This window comes from Pseudonaja textilis, chromosome 1, assembly GCF_049901715.1.
Source record: "Pseudonaja textilis isolate UNSWEBS1 chromosome 1, rPseTex1.2, whole genome shotgun sequence".
In the NCBI taxonomy this organism is placed as follows: Eukaryota; Metazoa; Chordata; class Lepidosauria; order Squamata; family Elapidae; genus Pseudonaja; species Pseudonaja textilis.
This window is the reverse complement of record NC_141990.1, coordinates 323,444,622-323,462,643: the sequence shown is the minus strand read 5'-3', so window position 1 is coordinate 323,462,643 and position 18,022 is coordinate 323,444,622. Positions and strand designations below refer to the sequence as shown.

General features: G+C 41.8%; 1 protein-coding gene across 10 annotated transcripts in view; it reads right to left on the bottom strand.

Annotated features, from left to right (window-relative positions):
* The window catches only part of STK11 (serine/threonine kinase 11), a 101,743-nt gene extending 83,929 nt beyond the window's left edge, over positions 1-17,814 (bottom strand). For 2 of the 10 annotated variants that reach the window (XM_026699102.2, XM_087922682.1), the window contains exons 1-2: positions 17,476-17,814; positions 15,337-16,486 (exon numbers count right to left, since the gene is read on the bottom strand). In XM_026699102.2, coding sequence (XP_026554887.1) covers positions 15,337-15,626 — 290 coding nt within the window. In that variant the 5' untranslated portion in view covers positions 15,627-16,486; positions 17,476-17,814. Of the gene's footprint in view, positions 1-15,336 lie in introns of all 10 variants that reach the window. The other 8 variants (XM_087922680.1, XM_087922683.1, XM_087922681.1 and 5 more) reach the window with 4 other exon arrangements.
* Between the last annotated feature and the right edge of the window lie 208 nt (positions 17,815-18,022).

The following is an 18,022-nucleotide window of genomic DNA, read 5'->3' as shown; positions in this document are numbered from 1 at the left end:
GATAGAAAGAGAGTGAAGTCTGTGGTGAGGCATGCTTGTTAAGGAAAGCAAAAAGAGCTGGCTATACAGGTAGTCCTCGACTTACAACAGTTCATTTAGTGACTGTTCAAAGTTACGACACTGAAAAAGGTGAGTTATGGTAGTTTTTCACACGACCGTTGCAGCGTCCCAGGGTCATGTGATCCCCTTTTGCGACCTTCTGTCAAACAAAGTCAGTGGGAAAACCAGATTCACTTAACAACGATGTCACTAACTTAACCACTATAGTGATTCACTTAACAACTGTGGCAAGAAAGGTCGTAAAATGGGGCAAAACTCATGCAACAAATTTCTCACTTAGCAACATAAATTCTGGGCTCAATTGTGGTCCTAAGTCGAGAACTACCTGTACTATACAAATAGACAACTGACAATTCAATTTGATTTAAGTCTGGGGTATGACTAACTGACAGTCTAAGTAACAGATTAAATTGGGGGTGTTTGCTTGGCCAGATCTCTGGTAATGGCGGAACAATCGCATTATTTTTACCCGTCTAAACTCTTGTTTAATCCCCTTCCTCACCTCAAATTATCTGCCACGCACTTCTCACTTTCTCACCACAAACACTTTGGTCAGCTTCACACGCTATGCTGTGAGGTGATGAGCGTCTTATGTGGTAGAAATACAGGAAGTAGGAAAGAAAGGAAATGATCAAAATAAAACAATTCAGGGAAAATCTGTTTCTGCAGGGTTGGGACACCCCACTTTTGGCTAGATTACACCACACTCAGATATTTTTCTACCAATGACATTAATTTATTAACATGAACAGTCTGTTTTTACGAGACGTATCTGCTTGTAAAAATCTGCAAGGGTTTTTTTATGCTGTATTTTTTTATTCAGCAACAACTGGACAGCAAGAAGGCCAACTACGTTCTTTCTGGTTCTAGCTAAACGCTGGCAGGATAATAAAAGAAGGTAATCTATTATCAAGACAATGGGGTTTTTAGGACACAAGGACGACTGAAATTAGGGGCCATTAGCATACAAGTAGTGCTCAACTTACAACTATTTGTTTAAGCGGACAGTTATGATAGTACTGAAAAAATCTGGTCCTTGCACTTATGACCATCAGGCCACCACCTCACAGCTATGGGATTGCAATTTGGGTGTTGGCAACTGGCTTGCATTTATGACTGGTTGCAGTGTCCTATAGTCATGTGATCACCATTTGAGATCTTTTTTGTCGGTTTCTGGCAAAACCCACCGATTTGGAAGAATGGGTTTGTACTTATGATTGTAGCATTCACTTAATAACCACAGCATTCATTTAACAACCATTGTAACAATGGTCATAAAAGCAAGTCCTATTTGACTTAGGAATGCAATGACTCATGACAACTTACTGCAACCAACTGTGGTCATAAGTCAAGGACTTATGAATAATCGATATGCTGTCTTGCTGTCTGTCCATCATTTCCATTCTGTCCATCATTTCCCTTATCTAAGCCCTCAAAGAGATTCCTGTATGAGTGAACGTTTGGTTCAATTGGTTTTTTTTTTTTAAGCAACTTACAAGATTGTGGAGATTCCGTGAGCTGAGTAAGCCATACACGCTCATCAAAAGAAAAAAGGGGCCCTCAGCTTCGTAGAAATTAGGCAATGTTCCCCGCAGTGGAAATCAGAAGCAATTCTTGAGAAATCTGAGTCAACACTGAGAGAAGAAGGTTATATTCTGTGTACTCACAAGAAGTAGCCCAATTTATGCTAAACTGTGATTGAGGGTGGGGGAACCAGAGACAGCAAGCAAAAGATGGCTTATGAAAGCCTTTCTAGGGAATTTACCCAATATCCAAGGGTTTCCAAAATGCAAAACCAGATTTTTTTAAAAAAATTTTAATTTGCCAAAATTGCCAGCTCCCAGTTTTAAAAGCAAAGGGACAACATGAAGTTTCTGGAGTACAGAGGTTTTCACGGCTGGGAGGAATAATCAATAATAGCATTTAGCATAATCCTAGAAATTTCTGGTTCTGCTAACAACCAGTCACCCCTGAAAGAACAGGACGAGGTAGCTGGTTTTTTTCTGACTAAACGGATTTTATTAAAAAGCTTCAAGCTTTCGTGTGCATCAGATATATGTAAGTCAATGCAGAGTAAATCTGAGGCAGTGAACTGCCGCTCACAAAACTTTAATAAAACTGATTAGGTGCTATCAGACTCTTGGTTTTTTGCTACACAACTCTCCTGCCAGAATCTCTCAAGGAACAGGAATATAGGAAGAAGCCTTATTTTTTTACTGATTATAAAATGTATTTGCCACACATCTGGGGTCAAACAACTCTGGACTCTACATGGAGATAAAGTCATATCTAGTAGAGACTTCCTGGTTCCAAATCTCCCTACTGAAAAATACATTATACCCTCCAAGGTTAATTATAGTAATAGCACTTAGACTTTTCTACTGCTCCTTAGTGCTTTACAGCATTCTATAAATTTTACGGAGTCTGCATCTTGCCCCCAACAATCTGGGTCCTCACTTACTGACCTCAGAAGGATGGAAGGCTGAATCAACCTCCAGTCCTGACTCCAGACTGTGGGCAGGGTTATGTTTTCAAGTCTGCAGTGGTTTTCCTTCTTAACTATTACTAAGATAGATTCTACTGGTTAAATTTTTTCTGAAATGGCAATCAACCCATCCTGCTTTTCCCTCCCACCCACAGTGGAAATTCTGCTTCCTATTTGTTCACCAGAGTTGCCTGAAAAATGGAGTCTTTGCTTCAAGAAGGCCTAATGCGAAAGAAGGAAAAACCCTTTTGGAAAGGACAGGAGCAACTATTGATTAAAATACCTTCCTTGAGGGCTGACAACTGTACTGGAATGCGGGGTGGGAAGGAAAGGAGGAGGGAAGGTCGAGGTAATGTGGGAAAAATGGTGGTGCCAATGGAGAATATTTGTAGCTCAGGGTTGAACTATGCAGTCCCTGGTGCTCTCTGAGCTTGGTGGTTTTCCTGCAGACGTTTCATTGCCCCAACTAGGTAACATCATCAGTGCTAGCAAGGAGTAGGGTTTGCTCTCAACTTATATTCTACTGGCTTGCCCTGTCAATTTGGTGGAAGTGATCTTCGGGGTTCTTTGGCTGGGCTATTAGATGATGGTATCAGCATGATGGAATAAGGAAAGAGAACTTGAAAGTTCAAACTCTGCATGCTTTTTTTGGGGGGTGGGGGTGGGGAGAAGAAACCAACCATTTCCTCACCATCTCTTTTAATTCAGCAGAAGGAAACCTCTTTCAAACAGCCATTAGACTTGTTACAGGTAGTCCTTGACTTATGACTATAGTGAAGCCTACCCACTCTAGTCTTAAATCATGAAGATCATAAAGCGGGTCACCCGTATTAAGTGAATAATTACAGTCATTAAATAAACCCATTTTTTCACCATGGGGCAGTTTTGCTAAATACCAAAAGTAAAACACCATTTTTCAGCAAAAATGTTACAAATTGTATTCTGTGACCGCAGGACACTGCAAACAACTGGAAATGCAGGCCAGTTGCTGAGCGCCCCAAATGCGGTCATATGGCTGGGGGGGTGGGGGGTGGGGGGCAAAATTTCAGAACCAGATTGTAAGTAGCTTTTTGAGGGGTGGGGGTGGGTGGGTCCATTGTAACTTCGAAAAGTCACTAAGCGACCCATTGTAAGTTGATGACTACCTGTGCAACACAGCTGGCACACTGAACACCACATTACACAATTGGGGGAAGTTTTAAACTTCTTCATCCTGCAATATAAGTTATAAACACAGGGGAACCCAAGTTCATATTCCAACTAGACCCAGAGCCAATCAACAAGGTCCGTCTTCAACTTCAAGGTGGGATCATTGAGAGGATAAGATGGGCCAGGAAGAACCAAACACTGGCCTCCTTAGAGGAAAGGAAATATAATCAATTAAAATCAGTGGCCTGGTGCAAGATTTCGTTTGGGTGGGGGGATATTTACTGGGCAGGGGAGAAGCATCCTTAGACCTTCTTGCAACAACTCTCTCCAATCCTTGCCCTCTTTAAGATTTCCTTTTGAGCTAATATTGTTGCAATATATTAATCTGCATTCAACTAAGGAGAAAAATGTGTGTATGCGTGTTAATAGTCCCTCTTTTTAATGCACCTTTTTCTTTTTAAGTCTCGTTTGTTCTTTTTTATATTTTGGTGCTTTGTGTTTGAACGTTTCTTTTATGAATATTAAAACAAGTTTGTTTGTTTTTTTTAAAGAAAAAAGATCCACAAAGAAGAGGGGGCCAGACTATTCTTCAAAGCACACGAAGACGGAAGAAACATCAGATGGAAACTAATCAAGGAGAGAAGCAATCTGGAACTAAGGAGGAATTTCCTGACAGCCAGAACAATTAACCAGTGGAACCACCTGCCTCCAGAGGCTGTGGGTGTGGCCAACACTGGAGGTTTTTGAGAAGAGACTGGAAAGCCACTTATCCAGAAGGGTCACTAGAAGACCTCCAGCATCCTTTCCAACTCTGTTATTCCGAGGTCCAATGAGGGCTCTGCCAGCCTTTCCTAAGGAAGGTCTTCTAGTCAAGAAACGGCCCTCTTTTTTCCGGCCTGCTATTGCCAACAGGTTCACACAAGGATCCCTTCTTCTGTTTACTGTCACCATGACGAAGCAGGATGTAAGAATTTGGACCGCTGCCAACTGCAGCCAGATGGCCAAATCAGCAAGACATTGGGGGGGGCGGGGGGAAGAAAAGGGAAAATAAACCTTCCCTCATGCAGGGATCGGTCTCTCTGACTTAGCCGGAAAGCTACACTCACCCTAGTTGACCTTGGTGCTCTTTTACATATCCAGCTCAAGGGCGGAGGAAAATGCCAACTCTTCCCTTTGGGAAACGTATTTATATCTTGATTTTGTTCCATTAAGCGTCCATCAAAAACAGGCAAACAAATCTATGTTGTAAGCGCTCAGACAACGCCTGGGGTTCTTGAAGTTTTATTAAGAATGACTTGGAAAATGTATGGGTTTCTCAACTGATTCCCTCTCCGCTCAATTGATAAAAAGCAGAGAAACCGCTCCAAAGGGACGTGGAGGAGGAGTATATTTTCGTTGTACCTCGTTTACAGATAACCGATTCGAAGAGGCTTCCTCTTTGGGACAGATTGCTTATTCAAAAACAGTGATTACCATCTGCAGCTTTTAAAAGCATTTGTGTTGCATAGTGTCTATTCCTTTTTAAAAAGAAACACCAATTAATTCACTGAAGCTTAGCTTAGTCCAATTTGAAAATGTTAAAAAGATGCTGAGCTGCAAAGACTAATTGGCTAAAAGGTTGGCGCTCTGATATACCCAAACGTAACCAGTCTTCATACAGGAGTCCTTGACTTACAAGCATTCGTTTAGAGACTGTTTGGAAGTTACAACAGCACTGGAAAAAAGTGAATTATGACCGTTTTCCCCACTTACGGCCGTTGCAGCATCCTCGTGGTCACGTGATCCAAATTCAGACGCCTGGCATGTATTTACGATGGTTGCAGTGTCCAGGGGGGTCATGTGATCCCCTTTGGCGAACTTCTGACGAGCGAAGTCAGTGGAGAACCACTTGCACTTAACAACCACGTCACTAACTTAACCATGGCAGTGATTCACTTAGCAACTGTAGCAAGAAAGGTCTTAAAATGAGGCAAAACCCGCTTAACAGCTGTTTTACATAGCCAGGGAAATTTGGGGCTCAATTGTGGTCGTAAGTCGGGGGCTACCTACACAAACCAATCTTCAGAAAGTACGTGGCATTCACCAGATTTACATGCTTGTATTATTTCATGCTTCTATCAACACTTCAGCATGAAACACGATGGCCTGGACCAGCAGTCTCCAACTGGATGGCTGGAGGGAAGGAGAGGGGGTTGGCTCTACAGGAGTGGACCTGCACCCCGCCTGCTGCTTCCATGGCCTGCTTCTGAATGGACCGCACCCTCGGGGTTGTGGGGACCTCTGACCTAAACTCATCTTTGAAGTCAGCTAAATCAGTTTGGATTAGTACTTAAGGTGAAGGACCATCCAGGAATCCGAGACTTGAGGATTTGATAAAATATCCCCAGAAGAAGGCAAGAGCAAGCATCTTTTCACAATTCTGCCAAAAGCCCCTTCGTGGATCAGTTGATGAAATTATCAGAAGCCAAGCTTTGCTTGAGGATCCTATTCAAATAGTTTTTATACTTTATGCCAGGTGTATCCAACCTGTGGTCCACGGCAGCCCTGGAAAGCTACTAATGTGGCCTCACAAAGTTGTATAAAATAAAAGAAGTTTGTTATTTATGTGCGTTAACTATTACATTCTATATATAAGCAGCCCAAGACAATTCCTCTTCACTCAATTAGGCCCAGAAAAAGCAAAAGATTATTGTGAATTCCCAGAACCTTGTGGGGTGATTTAAAAAGTATATACTAGTGGTTTCTCAACCTTAGCAATTTTAAGAGGTGTAGACTTCAATTCCCAGAATTCTGAGAGTCAAATTCCACACACCTTAAAGTTGCTAAGGTTGAAAAATAATGGTATATACCTTTAAGAAATCAACCGTCAATCCAGGAGGGCAGAAATGAACAAAACCCACGCATTTCTAGTTTGGAAGTACTTCCTGAATAGCAATATTTAGCAATAATAGCAAGGTTTCTGTGCTAAAGGGAACGCACAGAATTGGTCAGCTGGACAATTATCAATGCCTCCTGGAGTTGTGGGCGCTTCATCACTGGAAGTTTTCAAGAAAAGATTGGCCAAACATTTGTCTAAGATGGTATGAGGATGTCTTTGGCGGTGGTGGTGGTGGTGGTATTGGACTAGAAGATCTACAATATCCCTTCCAGCCCTATGGTTTGAGGAGGTAACAAGATCCAGGAATAGGAAGGCTCGCCTTTCAAAGACTGTTTTCACCAGGCATTTCTCAATGTCCAAAAAGCCAATTGCAGCAGGGAGACACAGAGGCTCATATATTTTTATGCAATTCAAACTTTGCCTACTGAAAGACAGCAAACATGGGATGTGTACACAAACCACCACATTTCATAATTACTAGAAATAAGCACATTCTCTCTCTACACACACACACACACACACACACACACACACACACACACACACCATTGATCTGTGATCTTGTATTAACTCCAAGTCTGGCAAATTCCTGGAATACAGACAGGTAGGGGAAAGGGAGAGGGGGGAAGGTGAAGTTTTTTTATTATTATTCTTGCACTGAGTTGCAAAATCTGCTCCAAAAGAATAAGGATAGAAGAATTCAAAATTCATAGACATGCAGGAAGTATAGGTAACCCTTGACTTATAACAGTTCATTTAGTGACCATTCAAAGTTACAACAGCACTGAAAAAAAGTGACTTCTAAATGCAATAATCCACTAAACAACTGTGGCAAGAAACATCATAAAATGGGGGCAAACTCACTCAACAGGATGTTTCACTTAGCAACATAAATTGTGGGCTCGACTGTGGTCGTAACTCGAGGACTACCTGTTATCCAGAGAACAGAGAAAACTGGAACGGCTGTTCAGTGAAGTGGAATGAGGCTGGAGTAAGATGGGAAACAACAGATGCAATGGTCTAAACTTAGCATATCAGCAAGACACTTAAATTGGGCTCTTCCCAATACTTCCTCCTCCCCACTCCTGGAAACTATGCCTTCCACTTTACCATAAATAAATATACTGAACTGATCAACCACCCCATTTATTTGCCAAAATGATCGTGGGAGGGCCAAAAAGTCCAATGCAAAATAACTTGCCAAGCAGAAACACGAAATAGATTGTTTTATCCCTATACTTTTTTAAAAAAAAAAGAAAATCAAGACTGTAACACGCACTTCATTTGGCAAAACCTATGAAATTAAAGCCTGAACAGACGGCCTGCAATTATTTAAGAAGAAGCCCGCACTCCATGTATGTGAGGTCACTATAATGAATGAGGAGGTGCAAAATGTTTTGACAGTGAACACGCTTGTTTCAAATGGTCTGTTTTGATCCAACTGGAAGAATTTCAAGACCTCGAGAGTTTCAAGACCACTACTGCCTCCAAATCTTGGCCTGATGCATGACAGGGCAACTTCCATCACTAACAGGTTGTGAATAAGCACTGTTTCTCTCTTCCCTGCAGGACATAAGTGAAAGCTAGAAAGCTACAGGTAGTTTCCAAGGTGCATTTTCAAGAGACAACTGGACTTTCTGGTTTTTCTTTGAAGACGGTTCAGCTCTTCAGAGCTGAAGAAGCTTCTCAGATGAAATGCAAAAAGTTTTCAAAGAAAAACCAGAAAGTCCAGTTGCCTCTTGAAAAAGCACCTTTGGGACAACCACAACCTGGATGACGGAGAATCTCCAGAGACCTCAACTATAGGTAAAGTTCAACTTACATTCGTTCAGTGACTGTTTGAAGTTACAATGCCACTGAAAAAAGCGGCTTACAATTAGTCCTCGCACTTATAACCACAGCAGCTTCCTCAGAGTTATGGGATCAAAATTATTCGGCCTGAAAAGCCTTGCAGAGGGTTAGGGTTAGGGTTGTTGCCTGCACATGCATGTGCAGGGGGAGTGGGGGGTGGCGCGCATTGCATTCTGGGTGCTGGCACGTGACTGCGTGTGCGCTAATGCGCATGTAATATTTGGCACAGGAGCCCAAAAAGGTTAGCCACCACTGTCCTAGAACAATATTTCTCAAACTTGACAACGTGAAGATAGGTGGACTTCACAGTTTGCTGAGCTATGGTAGAATATTCAGCACTAGCTCCTTAGTTACAGAGCTTCCCTCAGCTCTGTTCAAATTTAGAACGGCTGTTCTAGAACTATTTGATGACTACCCAAGAGTTCCCTGTAACCTTTTCCTTTATTTGCCATAAGGTTTATTTCCAAATGGAAACAGACTGTTCTGTTCAGGCCTGCATAAAACTAAAGCGATGAAGCCACACACCATTCATTATAAAAGAAAAAAAGAAAAGATTAGCATATGCTAATATGCTGGACCATAATTCATCTCACATTTTTGAAAGCAGCAGAAAGTAGACAGGATATCCAGCAAATGTGTAAATACATTTGAAAACCACTGACTTGATGGAGAAGTAGCTCATTTATGTGATGCTCCTCGATAGTGGGAGAAATGGGCAAATGCACACACACGAAGCTCCACTTACACGAACAGGAAGGACTCACGCGCGAAGCTCCATTCACACGGAGCTTCACACGTGAACGCAAATGCCTGATCACGCGAGGGGAGCTCTGCGTGGGAATGCAAGCATCCTCCACTCGCACATGAAGCTTCATTTAGTGACCGTTCAAAGTTACAACGGCACCAGGGAAAAAAAAGAGACCACACTTACAACCATTGTAGCATCCCCGTGGTCACATGATCAAAATTTGGCCACTTGGCAACTAACTCATACATATGAAGGCTGCAGTGTCCCTGGGTTGTGTGATTCCCTTTTGTGACCTTCTGACCAGCAAAGCCAATGGGGAAGTCAGACTGAGTTAACAGTGGTGTTACTAACTTCACAACTGTACTGATTCACTTAAAAACTGTGGTGAGAAAGGTCATAAAATGGGACAAAGTTCACTTAACGACTTTCTCACTTAGCAACAGAAATTTTGGGCTCAATTGTGGTTGGAAGTCGAGGACTACCTGTATGAAGAAAAAAAAGAAGTTTTGCACATTTTTGCACATTACCAATGTTGGCGATTGCTGTATAGCCGTTATCCATGTTCAAGAAGATAACAGGGTCAATACCCTCACCTATCCATCTCACAAACACAGGAAACAGCCAACATTGTGGTATCTGTCTGTATACATATGTCTGAAGGTCATCGGCCTTTGCTCAGTATAACCAACATGATATAGACAGGAAAATTTCCCCCTCCACGCTGAAGTGATAAGCAGCTCCCCAAATGACTTCAGTGAGTAACAGGAATTGCAGTTTGCTGATCTGTGCCCATTTTATTATTTTTTAATGGCTTATCTTAGTCAGCCAGATGTTCAGACTGATTTGACATTTTTATCCACCTATCAGTCCTTCCCACTGACTCGAAACAGGCAGATGTTGATCTGATAGTGTTAGAGGTATTATGGAAGGGTGTAGCTGTTCCAAGTCAAGCTGCCTTTTGCAATCAACTGGTGGTGATTTTGTCAGTGCCAATGGTGTTCATGTGGAGTCTATGGCAATTCGTTGTGGCCAGTTCACCATGGCCAACTCACCACAGGACAACGCACAGCGGGACAAGAGTTACACTAACATCAAAGAAAAGGTGGCATAGAATCATTAAAAAAAGGTTGCAAAAAGAGGGTCAGAATGAAATGTGAATGGCAAAAAAATTAATTCATTTTAAATCATGAAATAAAACTGTTAAATTGTTCAGCATGGAGTTGTCCCGTGGCAAGTTGGCCATGGTGAATTGCCCACAGCATGCTGTCCTGTTTCTGGTTAAAGTGGTGCCCCGGTTGTTTTGAGGTTGCATTCAAGGCACCTATTATTATTGGGACATTTACTTTTTTTCCCTAACCATAGTTGTCCTTATTTCTATTTGATTATCTTCTCCCATTCTTTCTCTTCTATTCCGTTGTCTCCAGGTACTGCCCTGTCCACTATCCAGGCTTTTTTGTCTTTCTTATTGACAACTGTCAAGTTTGGGGAGGGGAGGTTTATGTGAGAGGTGCCTGTCTGCTTGAATTGTAAAGTCATAGAGCACTTTTCATTTCCTATTGCTTTCTCGATCAATATCATTATCATCATCATCATCAAGGTAATTCTGTGCTTAGCTGCATTTTTCTTCTTCCAATTCAATCATGTCCAATTTTCAGAGACCGTCCAGACAAGTCCCTGCAATTTTCTAGCAAGGCTCAAACTTCCAGTCTTATTTTAGTCTCCTGATAACAGAAGCAAGCTCCAGAGTGTCCCAAGCCCAAAGTACAAACACTTCCATTATGCTTGAAGAGCATCCTAGCAGATTGCTTGGTCGGTCTTAATTTAGAAAAACATGTTATAAGGTTTGAATTTTTTTTTTTAAAAAAAATACTAGCATCCATTTTCTTGCTGGGGAACAACAGGGAAGCTGCGCGACAGGGAAAAGGCTGCATTGGCCCACAGTTAGTTTTGGTATGGCACAAAGGAGTCTGGTCACAGTCAAAAGCAGCATGTTTTGGGCAGCCTGTATAGATCAGACTTCTCCAACCTGTGCTGGACAACTATGCCCAGATTTCCTCTAGCCATGCTGGCTGGGATTTCTGGGAATTTATCTTTACCTGGATAAGTTTTAAGCTGTTTTTAACCCATGTTTTTATTCGTGTATTCATATGTTTCTTCATGATGTTATAAATCACCCAGTGATTGAGATGGGTGGTGCAGAAATTTCATAAATAAATTCCAGATCAATTCGCCCAGGTGGCTGTCCTGTAGGGTAGTGTTTCTTGACCTCGGCAAACTTGAAGATGTGTGGACTTCAACGCCCAGAATTCCCCAGCCAGCAAGATGTTTAATACCTCTTCAAATTGCCAAGGTTGAGAAACATTGCTATGGGGCAAAGTTACCCCAGTGATAGATCTCTCTACTTGGAAGTTCATATTGCAGATTATTGTGCTGGAAGGAAGATGATCTGGCAATTAAGGATGGACCATAAGGTCTTCTGCAATCTCCCCAATGAGCCAGCTAAGCAATGGCATATCTTTTGCCTCTCTTCTAGAATTTTAGATCGAGAAAGCATGAATCTGTGGAATTCTGTTCCTTAACCCAAGATTATCACCCTATCAAACCTCTGCAGAGCAAGCATAATGCACCCCAAGCGTGAAGCTTCAGTGTTTGATGACCCTCACAAAATAGTTACAGCAGATGTTTTTTTTTTTTTTCATCAGGCAGGAAGAGACAAGCAGCAGTAGCAGCAAACTGCAGTCATAAAACCCAGAGCTTGCAGCAGACCATCAGTCAACTTGCTGTCTTGCTTTGAACCAATTAAAGATTGGTGAGGTTTATCAAACTGTGCACAGGGAGGCCGTGGGTATTGTTTGCAAAGGGCACCTTGCTCAGGCACCTGAAGTCCTGGATAGATTGGTGTCTCTTCAAGATTGGCACAAGCTAGTTTCCTTAGCTCAGGAATATGAGAAAATGCCAAGAGCTGCAAGCGTGACAGAAATAGCAGCATTTGTTTAAAGATGGCAATTGGGACTGAGAATCTGATCGCCAAATGATGCAGTCATAAAACGCAATGCCACAGGACCCTGACAACTTGCAGTGGCAGTTCTGGCCGTTGCGACTGTGGCTGTAAAAAGCCCAACGTCACGTAATCGTCATTTGCAACCTCCTGCCAGCTTCCTCACTGCCTTCGCTCCTTAGAAGTCAGCATCAAAAGACACCAAAGGCGATTGCGGGTCTGTGGGACACTGCGACCATGGTTTGTTATTGTCAAGTGCCAAAATCAACCCGGGGATACTGCAATGGCCACAACTTTGGAGACTGGCCACAAGTCTTTTTCGATACTGTTGACACTGCCGCTGAATAAATGGCTGTTAATGGATGATTACCTGTAGTTGAATGTCATTTGTGGGCAGCTGTGGTGGCGACAGCCTTCTCTGCAACAAATTCCTGGTTGAACTGACCCCTCGTGGTGCTGACTATTTCCCAAGGATAGGAAGAACAGAGCGTGCCTCATTCCAGCCCTCTACCACAATTTTTTTTTAAAAATAGGGTCAAGCTACAACCGGAGGCTACTAAATCAAAACAGCTGCTCTCCAAACTTAAGTCCCGAAGGCCAAATTTTGCAGAGAGAGACTTGCAAAGAAGTTGCATATGTGTAACACAAAAGGATAGATACGTATAGTACATATATCAAGCATAGCAAACTATACTTTCAAAATACCTGGCCAATCAGATATTGTAGGACAGCCATGGTGGCAAAAAATCAGGAATCTGGTAGCACCTTTTCCAATTCATAACTTTTTATCTTTCACGAGCTGCAGCCAGCTTCATCAGATTGTAAAGAGTGGCTAAGCATCAGCTTTATTAAAGCTCACTATAAAAAGTTTGCAACTTTTAATAAAATTTGTCAAGCCAGATGATGATACCAGAGTCCTGATTTTGGGGGCAATTCGAGTGAGCGATGTTACACAAAATGTTTCTGAATATAGAGTTTTACAAAGCTGTGTGTTTAACTTCTGGGTGCCCATACAAGAACCTCTGAGAGAATCCAACCCATTCCTTGGGAAATATTGCTACAAAGAATAACTCAGCAATGTAAACATGCAGCTAAAGTGAGCACCACAGATTTGTTTGAGTTTTTAGTCAACCACGGAGAGCAATTCCTAGAAAGGAGATCTTCACCCAGCTCAGGCCCATGCACAAATTGCACCTATCTGAGGGAAGTAAACAATGTTCTTATCATCACAAGATTAGACAATGTAATTTACATAGCCTACCCTTGGAAGAAAATTCAGAAACTGCAATTAATGCAAATCACTACAGCAGGTATGCTGGTGAGTAGTACTACTGCGAGGATATTGTAATTTGGGTACAGCACTGGCTTCCCATAGTTTTCCAGTGATGACTTTAGTCTAAAAGGCATTTTATTGTTTGCTTACTTCACATTTTAGGATTCCCTCCTTAAAATTCTCCTATCCAGTGCATTTCATTTAAGAAAGGGATATTCATCCATCTTCTACAGGTTTAAAAGGGCTGGTAGCCCTGAGATAGGCACGTTTAAGAGTAACTACCACGCTGTAGAAGGACCTGCTCTGAGAGACCTAGCTGGCAAACCTTTGGAAGACAGTATACAGGTAGTCTTCCCCTTATAACAGCTCATTTAGTGACTGTTCAAAGTTACGACAGCACTTTTAAAAAGTGATTTATAGCCATTTTTCATGCTACTGTTGCAGCATCCCCATAGTCATGTGATCAAAATTTGGATGCTTGGCAAGTGATTCATATTTATGACGGTTGCAGTGTCCCAGGGTCATATGATCCCCTTTTGCACTTTCTGACAAGCAAAGTGAATGGGGAAGCCAGGTTCACTTAACAACCATGATACTAACTTAACAACTGCAGTGGAAATTCATTTAACAACTGTGGCAAGGAAGGTTATAAAACAGGGCAAAATTCACTTAACAAATGTTTCACTTAGCAACAGAAATTTTGGGCTCAATTGTGGTCATAAATCAAGAATTACCTTTAAAACCAATTCCAACTGCTGGGATGTCTCTGAATTATAACTTCCTAGTACATAGGCTAAGGCTGAGATTTATACTATTAACCTTATGTTTGAATTGGATATATTGTATTTTTAGGTTCATTTGTACTATTTACAGTTATGGGTTAGTTCAACATGACAGTCATAAAACTAATAAATCAAATCCAATAAAAAGCAATAATTTTAGAACAATGTAAAATTACACAGGTTTGATATGCTAAACAAATGCACATTGTCAGTCCTCTCATTTCCTGGTGTTATTTCTGGTTATCAGTGGAAAAGCTAGAATTTATTTATTCAGGATGTATCAAACAGACAGCATTGGAAAGTAAAATTGGAAAAAGTTGAGGGCGATCACTCTTCCATGATCAAGCCACAAGACTTCTGTAATAGTAAAACGCTGCCTTTTTAAAAAGAGATGAACGTGGGAACAGAAAATCATTTCTATTTTCAAATTTTAATTTGGAACATGGTAATTTCATATGTGAACTTTAACACCATTAGGGAACTGCATGCATCCAACCGAACGGAGATGCGGCATGTAGAGCCAGTGTGGTGTAGTAGGGAAGATACTGGTCTAGAAACTAGGGGATGAGTTCTAGTCCCGACTTAGGCATGAAAGCTAGCTGGGTAATCTTAGGCCAGTCACTTTCTCTCAGTCCAACCCACCGCACAGGATTGTTGTTGGGAAAACAGGAGGCGGCAACAGTATTATATATATTTGCCACCTTATTATTAAAAATGAGGTGAATAAAAATCAAGAGTAAATAAATTAAATATTTAACTGTTATTGGAATGCTAGGCAATAATGTCTTCTGGCATCCCTTTCTTATCCATAATCTTTCCTCCCATTTTAGAGACTCACAAGATGTGACTGACAGATGTTAATATTTAATGTCTCAGAAATCTTTCTGAATAACAAAGAAAAAAAAAATCTAACACCAATAACCACAAACTAATAATTGCTTCCCCCCAACCCCTACCTCTAATAGCTATTTCACAGGGCCCACGGAACATCTATACAAAGTTCTCTGGCATCAGTTTTTTCTCTCATTCACATTTGTAGGTACGAATGTTTACAAATGTAACACGTTAAGAAATACTCAGCAAGTATTTGTAACATACACGCAAACACTTACTTTTTAACATTAGCTTCTCCATTGGGGATCCGTCGCAGCTTCTTCTTCTTAAGGATTTTGACAGCTCTTCTACAGAGAGTTTCAGAATCCAGCATCTCTTTGACCTTGCCGTAAGACCCTTCCCCAAGCAGGTCCCCCATCAGATATTTGCCTATGAGTTTGGCCCTTTTCCGCCGAGGCTGGTAGATCACTTGTGTAGAATCAATTCGGTGGATGAACGTGTCCATGCCCACTGACATCAATTCACCTTCCACAAACAGGCCCAACTGCTGAGGCTCCTCCAGATCCATCTTGGGTTTTTTCCCCTAACCAAAACTGTGTTATAAATACTCTTTTGTGCCCCAAATCTTTGACTGGGGGGAAAAAAGTTTCAGTGGAGGCAAATAAGAATTTTCCAAAAGGCTGTACAGTTTTAACTTAAAATGAAAAATAAAAATCTATGAGAACTTTTCCATCAACTTAGAGGGATCCTACACAGATCCAGCACCACATAACAACTTACAGTGCCTCTTTTAAAAGTGTGTGCGTAGGGGGGAAGAAATCAATACAGCTGTTTGCTCAATTTACACTTAGCTTTAACTTTTTGATCTTGTCCTGCTACTCCAAGTACTTGAAATCGGTTTGTCTTCCTTAGTAAGTCCAAAATTTTTTTTTTCCTTGAGACCTAAGTCATCTTCAAAAGACTATCCACGTTTGAAATCAAAACATCAAAACTGCTATTTTTTAGGGGTGTGCCATTGCTGAGCAAGAAATGACAGTTCCTGTTTCCAAATGATGTGATGTGGAAAATCGAGACGCGACTTCTGCTCTCGCCACCCAGGTACAACTTGTGTGAAGGATCTTTTCAGCCGTTGGGAAGCTGAAACCAAGTCTCTTTAAAGGAATTTTCAATACTGATTTTAACTGCTGCTTTTTCACCCTTGACAAAGGTTCGAGGCCTTCTGTATCTAGTAAAGGGCATCCTTCAACCACCTGGGGTCTACCTGACACATGATGTGTCACCCCACTGCTTCAGATATCAAGGTAGGCAGGCAGGCAGGCAGGCAATGCAAACCTTACCCAGTTTTCCCAGTACTACAAACCCACCATAAATGGGGCTGGATGTGATTAAGATATCTTGAATAACACTTCTTCAGATTAAGTAAGTTCCCTGGAAAAGGGAAAGAACTACGTTTTTTTTAATTTGGCAAAAATCTATATTTTAAACCATCAATTCAGAAATTCAACTTCAGTAAGCACACTTCAAATTATTTATTAAAACCTGGTTCTGGCCTTTCTTGTTATTGGACATAATAAGCTCCCTCTGTCACACACACTCTTTTTAAACTTAATATTTAAAAAATGACCTCAATAGGCCTGTTACCCCCACCAATTAGATCAATATTAATACTAAAAATGCCCTTAAACAGGGCTTACCTTTCCCCAAGTTTAAGGCAGCGAGATATCCCTTTTTGCTATAACCCAACTTAGCAGGAAATATAACTGCCCTCTACAAAAATAACAATTCAATTAATGACTTTCTTTACAATTGATTGGATGCCGTGGAAATCATCAACGCAAAGTTCCTTATATCCCAAATGCACACTTAACTCTAAAAGACCTCCTCTAAAGAAGAATGCCCATTTTGTTACAAAAAAAAAAACCAAACCCTTGAGAAAATTTATAATAGCAATAGCATTCAAGACTTATAATACTTTTATCTGCCTGCGAAAGAGAGGTCCACTGAAGGAATTCTTAAAACGGAGCATGTAAAAATAACAATTTGGTGCTTTTTTTTTTCATGACTGCTCAATTGCTATCCATCTCATTCAGAAAGAAACCGTCAGGTTTTTTTCGTTATACTTTTCTATTTCCAGGGAAAGATTTGGCTCATTCAAGAAAGGTCATTAATAGGCATATCCCACAAAAAAAAGAAAAAAAAGGGGGATAGTTGTAGATTTCCTCTATTCTGCACACACAGAATAGTGAAAATATTTCCCTGCTAAGAAGGATCTCTTTTTCCCTCAAATTAAGGGGGCTCAACTCACAGACCACTAAAAAAAAAAAAACACCCTTCTTTTCCCTCTTAGGCTTCCACCTCTCCCCTTAGCACACCGCCCACCTTTCCCAAATAAACCCCGCGACCTCCCTGTCACTCACTCGCCTGAACGCCACGACAGGGACGGGCTTCTCCCCAATGTGGGGGCCTTCCCTTAAAGGCTTCTCCCCCCACTTCAAGAAAGAGAAGGCCGCGACGTCTCACTCATCTGAGAGACGGACAAGACGAGGCAGGCAAGACCTGGGAAAGGGAGCCGCTCTTCTCGGTATGCTTCCCTCCACCGAGCCTACGGGGGAAACGTAGTCGCCTCCTCACCCGGGGGCAGCGGTGGGTGGGCTACTTGGTCCCCTTCCTTCCCCAACGTCAAACCAACGTCGCCCTCTCCTTGCCTTCCTGCAGCCGCAACTAACAAGCCACCGCCATTTTGTTTACCTCCCCCCTTTCCCTCCCCAGCGCCCTCATTGACGCTCAACCGGCTCCTCCCTCGCGCATGCGCGCGACATTTAAAAAGAAAAAAAAAGGCGGAGCGGCAGCCGCCAGTCGGCGACGAGACTCCCCCTCCCTTCCCCGCTGGTTCTTTTTTTTTTCACTCTGCCTTCGCCTCCCTCCTTCTCTGATTGGCTCAAAGGGACCTTTGAGGCGGTTACC